The sequence below is a fragment of the Charadrius vociferus genome, unplaced genomic scaffold (genome assembly GCF_000708025.1).
Source record: "Charadrius vociferus isolate BGI_N301 unplaced genomic scaffold, ASM70802v2 scaffold373, whole genome shotgun sequence".
Classification (NCBI taxonomy): domain Eukaryota; kingdom Metazoa; phylum Chordata; class Aves; order Charadriiformes; family Charadriidae; genus Charadrius; species Charadrius vociferus.
The window spans coordinates 538,530-550,257 of record NW_009647681.1 but is presented as its reverse complement, the minus strand read 5'-3'; the positions used below and the strand labels follow the sequence as shown (position 1 = coordinate 550,257).

Here is an 11,728-nt window from a genome sequence, read left to right as displayed (position 1 = left end):
CGCCCGCGTGGCCCCCCAGGTGAAGCAGAGGCTGCTGCCGGTGGAGGTCCCGCTGGTGACAGTGGAGCTGGAGGCCGTGGATGGCCGGCTGTCCAGCGCGGAGCACACCCTGTTTTGGCACCATGAAGGTACAAACCCACTCGTGGCTGCCCAAGGCCAAAGATCCTCTCTGTGGGTTTCAGGGGGTCCCTGGCCCCTGACACTGTCCCACCTCCCACCCAGCGACTGCCCTCGGGTCCCCACAGCCATCACACCCAAAACATGCACCCCTACCCCGCAGGCGTGGGTGGGTGGGTGGGTGAGTTGGAGAGCCGGGCTGTGTCCTCCTCCCCATGGTGAGTAGCCCCAAAGTGCCCCAACCACGCGTTGCTGCCTTGGAGGCATCTGCGTGACCTGTCAAGCTTGGATGTGCATTTTCCTCCCAGGCGTCATGGAGTACATCCACGAGATGAGAGACATCTTGTACGACTTACAGGCCAGGGTCCAGAAAGCCAAGTTAAACGTGGACAGAATCACCCAGCTGATGGAGGTGGCTTTTGGTGGTGCTTTACGAGTGCCTTCCCAGGAAGCCTCCTGCGGGGATTTACCCTTCCCCAGCAGAGCGGAGCAGCCCTCTCGTCTTCTCCCTGCAGGAGTGCTCAGCCGCTCCCTTGTTTGAAAGGAAGGACAACAAGGACACCGCGCTCTTGGACCTGGATGGGAAAGCAAACACCTTAACCAAGCGCTATGCTGCCATTAGGGACACAGGCACAAAGATCCAGGAGATGGTGGAGGTGAGACGTGTCCCAGGACACTTCAGTCGGAGTTGGATTCACAAGGAGCATGTCCGGCACTGGCGTGCTGCGATGCTCTGAGCCCAGTGGCGTCCCCCCTTTTGCAACCGTGAGTGGTGCACTCAAACCTGGGGTGCAGTTTTTGGGTCTCTGCTGAGATGAAGCTCCCGTGAAGGACCGTAAAACACCGCACACAGACTCCAGAAATGTGCTGTCCTCTCGGCTGAGGTCTTGGCTGCAGCTTCTGGTGTTATAGTGCTGGGAAAGAGGAGGGGTGCAGGATCTGCACCTTAGCCGGGCAGGACAAACCTGCAGGGACCTCGGGGGGACTCACTCATGGTCTTAGGAGCTGGTACGTTCGTTGGGTATTTATTGACAAGTATTAGTTGGGGTTTTCTCTGCTTGCAGGAGAACGCAAATCTGTTTAAGGCTGATAAGTCGTCGCAGATATGGCTGGACTATGTGGGATACATGGATGCCATCGTGCTGGATGGATTCTTCACACTTGTCCACAAATCTCTGCAACTGCTGCTCACCAACATGGCCCCTGACGTAGGTCCAGGTTTGGCCCACAGCACGGTGCCCTTGCTTTGCCCATGCTCGGGATGTGCCACCACTCGCTGTTTGGTGGCCAAATGTGCCCATCCCAGTGCTCCCCAACGCACCTGTGCAGTGAGCGCCAGAGGTGCTGGTGTCCCCCCTTGTCCCCGCCATGGGGGAACCATGGGGCTGGGGGCTGGGGGGGTGACATGAAGCACCACGTGGGGCACTTACCCATTTCAGGCCGACGTGGCCCCGTTGTTCGAGGTGCGCATGGAGCTGTGCGACGGCAGAGTGCAGTACCGTCCCTCACTGGAGGCAGGAGACGACAACAGCTTCTTGGGGCTGGTGGAGAACCTGCTCAGCGATACCTTCGCGGCCGCAGCGTGCATGCCTCGGCTGCTGGAAGGGAAGCTGAGCTACAAGGTCAGTCCATGCTGGGCAGCACCTCCTGGCTCAGCTGGAGGTGGGTAAGGATGCCCAGTCCCCTGGGCTGGTCCCTGAGAGCTCTGCCCATCCCTTCAGACCACCCTGGAGGAGCACGTGGACCTCAGCAGGATGCGGGAGGAGGTGGTGTCACTGGTGGTCAGCGCCATGACAGAAGGTGAAGAGTACAGTGCTGGTTTCCAGGAGCAAGCCCACCTGTGGCTGGAGGACCCTGCGGAGTTCCTGCAGCACTTCCTCACCTTGGGCAGAGTCCCCAGCTCCGAGGAACTGGAGTTGCAGCCGGAGGAGCCCCCAGCCCATGGGCCCCCATCCCTCCAGCTCTTTCAACAGGAGGTATGGGGCAGGTTCTTGGGATGCTCCGGGTGCCCAGGAGGACACCGGGTGCCCGCGGAGGTGCTGAGTGACCGGGGAGGTGCCAGCCATGGGCTGTGACCAGCTCTTGTCCCCAGATCGATGCGTGCGAGGAGCTGTGCGAGGAGGTGTCGGGGTTCGCGAACACCGAGGTGTTCGGGGGGTGGCTGCAGAGCGACTGTCGCCCCTTCAAGCAGGCGCTGCTGAGTGCCGTCAAGAGCCGGGGCCTGGCGCTCCGGCAGCACCTCTCCAGCCACGTCACCTCCAGGTAGGAGCCTGGCGAACCCCCCGCTGGGGACGGGGCGCTCCCGGTGACCGGAGCCCAGCTGGGCTGTGGCGAAGGCACCGTGGTGTGATGGTGCAGGGCTGGCCACCAAGGGACGAAGCCATGGGGGCATGGGTGAAGCTGCTGGGCACCCCCATGGTGGTGAGTGCCCGGGGGTCCATGCCCTGCAGAGCAAGCCCCAGGCAAGCACAGGGGTGGCCGTGAGCCCCATCGGGGATACCTGGTGAGCACCGCCACCTTCTTCCCAGCCTCCAGGAGCTGCAGGACTTCATCCGAGAGGCGAATGCTGGCTTGAGTAAACCGCTGGAGGAAGGAGACTATGACGGGCTGGTGGAGGTGATGGGGCACCTGATGAGGGTCAAGGAGAGGCAGGCAGAGACCGACAGCATGTTTGAGCCCCTGAAGGAGACGGTTGCCCTGCTCAGCACTTACGGAGAGGAGATGCCGGAGGAGATCCACCTGCAGCTCCAGGTGAGCTGCGCGGCATGCGGGGGGCTGGGCACGGGCTCCCTGGGGCCAGGCTGCCAACACCGTGCGGTGCTCCCCGCAGGAGCTCCCTGAGCACTGGGACGGCACCAAGAAGCTCTGCCTGCGCGTCAAGCAGAGCGTGGCTCCCCTGCAAGCCAACGAGGTCAACAGCATCCGCAAGAAGTGCCAGCAGTTCGAGGTGCCTTCTCTGGGGCTTGGGGGGGAGGGAGCCGCTTCTCAGCAGCTTCGGGAGGACCCTGCTGCTCCCCTGGCTCCCGGCTGCCCCCCCTGAGCCCTGTCCTCCCCACGCAGCTCCGGCAGCACGCCTTCCGGGAGAAGTTCCGGGAAAAAGCCCCTTTTTCATACACTGACCCAGACCCCTACAAGTCCTTGAACAAGGTAAGGAAGGGGAGGACGCCAGGGCCGCTGCTGTCCCCACCGGCACTGCCGGCTGCCCCCGGCCCCATGCACCGCGCGCTGCTTCACAGCGGGGCTGGGGAGGGACAGCCGCTCCGGCTCTGGCTCTCCGACCGGGAGGGTCTGGCCCTGTGGCAGTGGCTCTCCCGTCCCCACCACGCTGCCGCTGGGTCGGAGCCATCGCTGAGGTAGGAGACATGTCCCTGGAACATGGTCCCCAGCTGGGACCTTTACTTTTTCTCCGTCCAGCAACAGAAGAGCATCGCCGCCATGGAGAGCGACATGGCAGCCCTGTCCAAGTCAGCCGGGCTGTTCGAAATGTCGGTCCCAAAATATAAACAGCTCAAAGCGTGCCACAGGGAGGTGCGCTTGCTGAAGGAGCTCTGGGACATGATTGTCCTGGTACGTGTCACCGTCTGCGAGCCAACGTGATGGGGAGGGCAGGGGGAGGCAGGAGCATGGGGATGTGCAGAACAGGTTTCTGGGGTGTGCAGGGCCGGTCCTCACGATTTCAAAGTTCCTGAGGCCTTGATGAGCTGCCCGGCATCTGCAGACGGGGTCTGCCCATAGCTGTCCACGGTCGAGCAGTGACCAGGAGCCCTGGGCTCGGTGCTGGCCCCTGCGCCAGGGCACGATGCCCAACGCTGCCTCCAGGCACGGGCTTGGCAGCAGACTGCACCCGGCGCGGGCACCTGGTGCCATCTGGGCAGTTCCAGCCAAAGGTGCGGGGCTGTTGGAGCTCCGCCGAGAGTCTCATTGCCATGAGAGGTGGGGTGAGACGCAGGGCAGGTTGTCACAGTGTCAGAGCGGGTCTGCTGGTGCGGGGGCTGCACACCCCAGCGTGGGTGCAACGGGCGTGCGCGTGTGGGAGGCATGGCGGGTGCACGGGGTGTGCAGGCACTCGGCATGTTGCTCGTCATCCTGGGCAGGAGTGCTTCTGCTAATTACATGTCCTGTGAAAATGTATTCTGAATTCAGGTTAACACGAACATTGACGACTGGAAGACCACCAAGTGGAAGGATATCAACGTTGAACAGATGGATATTGATTGTAAGAAATTTGCTAAAGACATTCGGAGCTTGGATAAGGAGATGAGAAGCTGGGATGCGTTCACAGGGCTGGACAACAGTGTGAAGAACATGATAACATCGCTGCGGGCCGTGAATGAGCTGCAGAACCCAGCCATCAGGGACCGGCACTGGCAGGAGCTCATGCAGGCAACCAAGGTGCTCCCAGCCCTCCACCCTTCCCTGGCCCCAGCCCCTGGCCCGGGAGGCTCCCGAGATTTGCATCCATCAGGGGAAGCACGCAATCTGTTTTAAAAGCTGGCCATAGACAAACATTTGTGTCGGGTCTTTAAACGTGGGTGTTAAAGAGCTCGTTTGGGCCAGCCACTGGGCTGCCTCTGCGGAGGGGAGTCCATGTGCTGACAGTGCCGGTTCTGCTCCAGGTGAACTTCACCATGTCCAAGGACACAACCCTTGCGGATCTGCTCCAGCTGAACCTGCACAAGTTCGAGGATGAGGTTCGTGGCATCGTGGACAAAGCCTTGAAGGAGTCGGGGATGGAGAAGGTAAATGGGGCTCAGTTCCTACCCTACCTCGCTGAGAGCCCTGCTCTGATGTGGCTCTGTGGCTGTTAGCACTTGTGTTCCTGCTCCTGGGGGCTGGAGTCCACACGCAGCATGGCACCCATGCAGCTCGTGCTCTGGAGGAGGCACTCCTGTTGCTGCCTTGCCTTCCCGCGGGGTCTGGGACTCGGCACCACAAAGTCCAGATCATTTCTCACTCCCCGTCTGCAGGTGCTGAACACCCTGGACTCTACCTGGGCAACGATGCTGTTCGAGCATGAGCCCCACACCAGGACCGGCCTCTTGCTACTCAAGTCGAATGAAGTGCTGATTGAGACGTTGGAGGACAACCAAGTGCAGCTGCAGAACCTGATGACCTCCAAGTACCTAGCCTTCTTCCTTCAGGAGGTGTCAGGCTGGCAGCAGAAGCTGTCGACCACCGACTCTGTTATCAGCATCTGGTTTGAGGTGCAGAGGACATGGAGTCACCTGGAAAGCATCTTCATCGGCTCCGAAGACATCCGCAGTCAACTGCCAGAGGACTCAAAGAATTTTGATGCTATCGATCAAGACTTTAAAGTGCGAAGCCCATCTCCCCCCGGGCCTCCGGGAGCTCACTGCTGGTTCCAGTAGAGCTGAAGCATTTTCCCTCTTGCAGGAATTAATGGCCGATGCGGTGAAAACTCCAAACGTGATTGAAGCTACAAACAAGCCTGGGCTCTACGACAAGCTCGAAGCCTTGCAGAAAAGGTGAGGTCTGAGTCATCCTGGGCATTATGGAGAAGCCTCCACCAGCTGGTATAGGGCCAAAGGAAGAGGTTGATTTCTCTGAAGTGGTGTCTTCCTCAACACGGCAGTGACTTTGCAAAGAGTAAAAAATAATACGTGGGGGTTTTAACTGCAGTTTTTCTTCCTTGATTTCTGTTAGATTGGCGCTCTGTGAGAAGGCTTTGGCGGAATACCTCGAGACCAAAAGACTGGCTTTTCCCAGATTCTACTTTGTTTCCTCTGCAGACCTGCTTGATATTTTATCTAATGGGAATGAGCCGGCTGAGGTATGGGTTGAGTGTAAAGCGAGGAGGCGAGTCTGTGTCTCTTGCGTAATAACTTATTATAGCAGTTTCAAAGTATTTTTCATCCTGACGGACAGAACGACACCCCTGGTACCCCCCTTCTCAGGGATGCAGCGTCCTGAGAGCCGTGCAGCAGCTAATCCAAGCAGTGGTAACACCTCTGCGTGGTACCGGGGGTCCCTGACCTCTGCCGTGCCTCTGTTCTCAGGTGTCCCGTCATCTGCCGAAGCTGTTCGACAGTCTGGCTAAACTGAAGTTCAAGATGAGTCCGGACAAAAAGCCCCTGAAGGTTGGCTTGGGGATGTTCAGTCGGGACGAGGAGTACGTGCCCCTCGACGCAGACTGCGACTTGTCTGGTCAGGTCAGCCGAGCTCCGCGGAGCCTTCACTTGTGGGGACGGAGGTGGGCCGGTTCGGTATGGGGATGAGTCTTGTGCTTGTTGTGCACTAATAGCCTGGCAGTGGTTTTAAAATGCAATTGTGAAGCCTTTCAGCTGAAAATAACCCCAGAAATGGGATCTGCAGTATGGGTGTAGAACAGCGCTGCGGCAATGTTGGTCACATAAACCCACTCCGGCCCCGCAGCCCCTCAGGTGGTCGCAGTGATTTTTCCCTCTCTGTTGTTCCCCCTCAGACTATGCTCCATAAACTGCCATGGGAAGCGGGTACCGGGGTCTTTCATGCAGCGTGTTACGACCTGCAGGGAGAAGCTGGCCGTGCCGCGCAGCGGGGAGCCGCTTGTGCGCTGCCACAGGGTCCTGTGCCCACTCCCGGTGGGGTTTTACCAACAACCATAGCCGGCGCTTGTAGGGGGGGTGTTTGTGTGCATTGAGGTTAATCAATTAATGCTCTGGCATAGGAGATCGTGGGACAGGGGCTCCCAGGCTCGGGGCAGAGGAACACGCACGTACACTTTGGACCTAGGTGAAATTTAGGCAGAGGGTGGTAGGTGGGCTCCCTCGGTGATGTCCTGCCTGGGTGGGTCAAGAGAGACCCCGCAGAAGCCAGCTATCAGCCATCAGTTTAAACTGTGCGTGACCAGACCGGACACAGGCGAGGCACCGCGCGCTCAGCGTTTGCTGGATGTGACCCTCCAGGTCGAGGTGTGGCTGAACCGAGTGCTGGCGAGCATGCGCTCCACCCTGCGGCGCCTGATCCCCGAGGCTGTGGTGACCTACGAGGAGAAGCCGCGGGAGCAGTGGGTGTTCGACTACCCGGCACAGGTGGGAGCTGCCGTGCGGGGCCGGGCTGGCCGGCGGCCCCCTGGGGGCGGGGCGGGCCGGCGGCCCCGTGGGCCGAGGTCCGAGAGGAGGAGCAAGCAGAGAGCCCGGGGAGGTGCGGGCATCTGCCCTGAGCCGTCGCAGGGACGGCATCTTTCCATTCATGGCCACATTTTGCCCCTGTGGTCTGCTGCAGGTTGCTCTGACGTGCACCCAGATCTGGTGGACTACAGAAGTCGGCATTGCCTTTTCAAGGCTGGAGGAAGGCTATGAGAACGCGATGAGGGATTACAACAAAAAGCAGGTTGGCATCCCTCGGACCTGACCTGGGGCTGTCCTGCCACCCCTCTCTGCTCCGAAGAGGCGAGGTCTGGTCAGGGGGTCACCGGGAGACAGACGAAGTATGACGTCATTTTTCTGTTCATCATTTCTTTCCTTCCTCAGATTAATCAGCTAAATGCACTGATTTCACTACTCATTGGAAACCTGACTGCTGGAGACAGGATGAAGATCATGACAATCTGTACCATTGATGTCCACGCCAGGGATGTTGTGGCCAAAATGATCCTTGCGAAGGTATTCATTACAAGACAATATTTTTACTGCTTTGTCTCTTGGCACTTCTGAGCAAAGATTTCCTGTTATGTTATTACTTTTCAATATTTTCAAAGCATCCACACTGGGTGAGGGAAGTCTGAAGAGGGAAACCACGCGTGGGGTGTTAGGGGTGCACGGCAGCCGGGGAGGTGACAGCATGGCCGGGGTCAGACGGGGCCGGGCTGGGTCTCGTGCAAAGCCAGATCCAGGAGCAGTTTTGCTGGTTCCTGCCATGCTCAGCCACGAGCCTCAGCGCAGGGCTGTGCTCCGCGGTCGGTGGACACGGGGAGGGCTGGGCCATGTGGAGGGACGGTCCTCACCCACCCTGGCATTGCACTGGGACCGGTTTGCACGCTCTCCTCGTTTATGGAGGTGACAAACGGTCCTGATGCGTGTTTGGGAGCGTGCTGTCCCGGCAGGTCCAGGCGGGCAGTGCCGGTGCCTGCCTGCCCTCCGCAGCCGCCTGTCCCGCAGGTGGAGAGCGCCCAGGCCTTCACATGGCAGTCCCAGCTCCGGCACCGCTGGGACGAGGGGAAGAGGCACTGCTACGCCAACATCTGCGACGCTCAGCTCCAGTACTCCTACGAGTACCTGGGGAACACCCCCCGGCTGGTCATCACCCCCCTGACGGATCGGTAGGGGCTCGGCTCCCCACACCTCCCCCTGCCCACACTAACGCGGTCGGCTCCGTGGCTGTGCCGCGCTGCCGGCACCGCTCAGCCCTGCCGTGCTTCCCTCCGCAGGTGCTACATCACCCTGACCCAGTCCCTACACCTTTTCATGGGGGGGGCTCCCGCCGGCCCCGCGGGCACCGGGAAAACAGAGACCACCAAGGACCTGGGCCGGGCGGTCGGCATGATGGTCTACGTCTTCAACTGCTCCGAGCAGATGGACTACAAGGTAGGGCACAGGGACGGGGACGGCAGCACTGAGGCAAGAGCTGTGGGGTGTCTGCCTAGACAAGGGGGGACCCTCTTTCGGGAGGCACCGCTGCATCATGAGCCCCCATGTCCGGCTGCAGTGTCCATCGCCGATGGCCTGAAGCTGCTCTGCTCTCCGCTGGCTCTGCAGCCGGCGAGAAAATTGTGGGTCCAGCGCCCAGCGCCATCCTGCACCACTTACTCCCACCACAGCAGCAGCCAGCTCATGTCCCGCGGAGCCCGGGGGAGCCCGGGGGGGCTGTAATGCTGCGGGGCATTTCCCCAGGGAACAGCACAAACCATAAAGGCAGGAGCAGCTCCCAGCACTTGGGCTTTCCTAACAAATCCCCACGTTGCGGCCCCCCTGTGAAAGCTCGCTGTCTGAAGCGCATCTCCGGTGCTTTCTCTCCAGTCCTGTGGCAATATCTACAAGGGCCTTGCTCAGACCGGCGCCTGGGGCTGTTTCGACGAATTCAATCGCATTTCAGTGGAGGTTTTGTCCGTGATTGCTGTGCAGGTGTGTGCCCCCCATAGGACGCCTGCGGCAGCGTGGGGTGCCGTAGGGACTGGATGAGCCTCTCAGCGTTTCCAGTTCACGTGGTGAACGTTGTCTCACTTAAACCTGACTTTCAAAGGGACGGTTTGCTGCTGTTATTTGCACTGTGTCATGTTGGGGGGCAAAGAGAGGGGAAGCGCAGCAGTGCGGAGGCTTTGGTCCCATCTTGGTGACCCGTCATCCCCCCCGGCTCTGCCGTCGCCCGGGGAGAGGGCACCGTGGTGCCTGGCAAGAGGCTGATTTAAGGCTACCTCTCCTGAGCCCGGGGAGTGCTGCGCTGCCGTGGCTTCGGCAAGCTGTCAATATTATTTCCAGCATTGCCGATGGCATGACCGAGCCTCCAGGCTCGCTTTCCACGGGCGGGCAGTGAGGGTGAGCCGGGGGCGCAGGTCTGGGAGCCCCAGCGCTGCCGGCACTGACGCCTCCACTCGCCTGCCAGGTGAAATGTGTTCAAGATGCAATTCGCGCCAAGAAGAAAACATTCAATTTCCTTGGAGAGATGATTGCTCTGATCCCCTCGGTAGGGCTGTTCATTACCATGAACCCAGGCTACGCGGGACGCACAGAACTGCCTGAAAATTTAAAAGCTCTGTTCAGGTACCCGTAGGCAGATGGGTCAGTACGTAACTGGCAGTCGTTACAGCATTTACCTCTGCTGTAACACTCACGTGCTACATCCATAATGTGCAGTTTGCTAGTGCAGATGAGGATATTTGTGTGTACTGGTGGCCCTTGTGTCAGGGAGACCTTGTCACCCCGGGACAGCCCTGCTCAAAGCCCCTGAGGTGGTCAGAGGCCGGGGGAGCTGGGCTGCTCAGCCTGGGGAAGAGGATGCTCAGGGCGTCCAATTGCCACCTTCAGCTAAAAATCCCATTGAGATTAGGAAAAAAAGATGGTCAAGCACTGAAAGGGGTGACCCAGGGATGCTGTGGGATCTCTGGAAGGGGTGACCCGGGGACGCTGTGGGGTCTCTGTCCTCAGAGGAACTTGAACTGTGACCGGAGAAGGCCCAGGGTGTCCTGAGCCCTGCTTGGAGCAGGAGGCTGGACAAGAGACCCCCAGAGACCCCAGCCAGTGTAAATTACTGCCCGATTCTCTGGTGCTAACAGTAGCAGGGAACGATATCTATTGGAAACTCAGATTCAAATTCTTTCTGTCTGCGGGAGGGCGAGGGGTGTGTGGATGCCCGTGCACAGCCCTGCTAACCTGCCGTCGCTCTTCTCCAGACCCTGCGCCATGGTGGTCCCTGACTTTGAACTGATCTGTGAAATCATGCTTGTTGCAGAAGGTTTTATTGATGCTAAGCTTCTAGCAAGAAAGTTCATTACTTTGTACACACTCTGCAAAGAGCTACTGTCTAAACAGGTAATTTAACAAAATTGCAAGGTTCTTTAAGATGAAAGAATTAATTTGAGTTTCAAACTTGATGGATTGTCGTGGGATTGCTGGTAGTAACACGCTGGCTGACGTTTGGCATAGTTCAGGTCTATGGCTGGACAAATTCCACTTCCAAGCTGGTGCATCATATGGCATATTTCTGCCTTCTGGAAGAAATCAAAAAGTCCAAAAATAGAATAGAATAGAATACAGCCAGTTAAGATGAGAGCATCTAGATATTATCCATCTCTGCAGAAGTGATTTACAATAAAAACGTGCTCCCAGGAAGAAAGCTCGACTGCCGTTCACCCCGTGACTGCCCAGGGCTTGGCTTGTAAATCAGCCCACTCGAGTCCCGTCCGCTGGGCACTGCCTGGATAACCCGGGTGTGGGGCGATGGACAGAGCGTTCCTCTGTAGTGTTGTTTAAAGCAGTTCTTCCTCAACAACATGAAACTGTAATACTTTGCTGCCTGTCGGCAGGACCACTATGACTGGGGTCTGCGAGCCATCAAGTCCGTGCTGGTGGTAGCCGGCTCCTTGAAGAGAGGGGACCCCAGCCGTGCTGAGGACCAAGTTCTGATGAGAGCTTTACGAGACTTCAACATCCCCAAGATTGTGACAGACGACTTGCCCGTCTTCATGGGGCTGATTGGAGACCTGTTCCCAGCCCTGGATGTCCCCAGGAAGAGGGACCTCAACTTTGAGAAGGTACAAGCCCAGGCACGGCACCAGCACCAGAGACATCCCAGCCCTGGCAGTGTCCAGAGGCCGAAGGTCCAATTAGCACTTCTGAGTGTGGCTGGCTCGTCTCTGGGGTCTTGCCGAGGCCGTGATGGCTGCCTGTGGTCAGCCCCTGCTCTCCCTCGTAGATCATTAAGCAGTCCATGCTGGAGCTGAAGCTGCAGGCGGAGGAGAGCTTCGTGCTGAAGGTGGTACAGCTGGAGGAGCTGCTGCAAGTGAGACACTCCGTCTTTGTCATCGGCAACGCCGGCTGTGGCAAGTCCCAGGTAGCAGCCAAACCAACCCCGAGGACACGGGTCCCCTCCTGCTCCCGGCTGAGCACATCCCATGGCCTCCCCCGTCCTCTCCATGTGGACACTGCCACCGGCCTCAGCTGCCCGCACAGACCCC

The 11,728-nt window shown here is 59.0% G+C and overlaps 1 protein-coding gene across 1 annotated transcript in view; it reads left to right on the top strand.

Annotated features, from left to right (window-relative positions):
- The window catches only part of DNAH17 (dynein, axonemal, heavy chain 17), a 38,180-nt gene that overhangs the window by 5,118 nt on the left and 21,334 nt on the right, over nt 1-11,728 (top strand). The window contains exons 13-39 of the mRNA XM_009881299.1: nt 20-128; nt 426-529; nt 633-773; nt 1,182-1,325; nt 1,557-1,739; nt 1,839-2,093; nt 2,210-2,379; nt 2,646-2,868; nt 2,948-3,064; nt 3,178-3,264; nt 3,532-3,684; nt 4,261-4,509; nt 4,734-4,856; nt 5,085-5,432; nt 5,512-5,603; nt 5,782-5,908; nt 6,135-6,287; nt 7,023-7,148; nt 7,342-7,449; nt 7,590-7,721; nt 8,217-8,377; nt 8,486-8,642; nt 9,075-9,179; nt 9,658-9,815; nt 10,445-10,583; nt 11,078-11,305; nt 11,467-11,604. Of these exons, the coding sequence (XP_009879601.1) occupies nt 20-128; nt 426-529; nt 633-773; nt 1,182-1,325; nt 1,557-1,739; nt 1,839-2,093; nt 2,210-2,379; nt 2,646-2,868; nt 2,948-3,064; nt 3,178-3,264; nt 3,532-3,684; nt 4,261-4,509; nt 4,734-4,856; nt 5,085-5,432; nt 5,512-5,603; nt 5,782-5,908; nt 6,135-6,287; nt 7,023-7,148; nt 7,342-7,449; nt 7,590-7,721; nt 8,217-8,377; nt 8,486-8,642; nt 9,075-9,179; nt 9,658-9,815; nt 10,445-10,583; nt 11,078-11,305; nt 11,467-11,604 (4,230 nt within the window). The remainder of the gene's footprint in view (nt 1-19; nt 129-425; nt 530-632; nt 774-1,181; nt 1,326-1,556; nt 1,740-1,838; nt 2,094-2,209; nt 2,380-2,645; nt 2,869-2,947; nt 3,065-3,177; nt 3,265-3,531; nt 3,685-4,260; nt 4,510-4,733; nt 4,857-5,084; nt 5,433-5,511; nt 5,604-5,781; nt 5,909-6,134; nt 6,288-7,022; nt 7,149-7,341; nt 7,450-7,589; nt 7,722-8,216; nt 8,378-8,485; nt 8,643-9,074; nt 9,180-9,657; nt 9,816-10,444; nt 10,584-11,077; nt 11,306-11,466; nt 11,605-11,728) is intronic.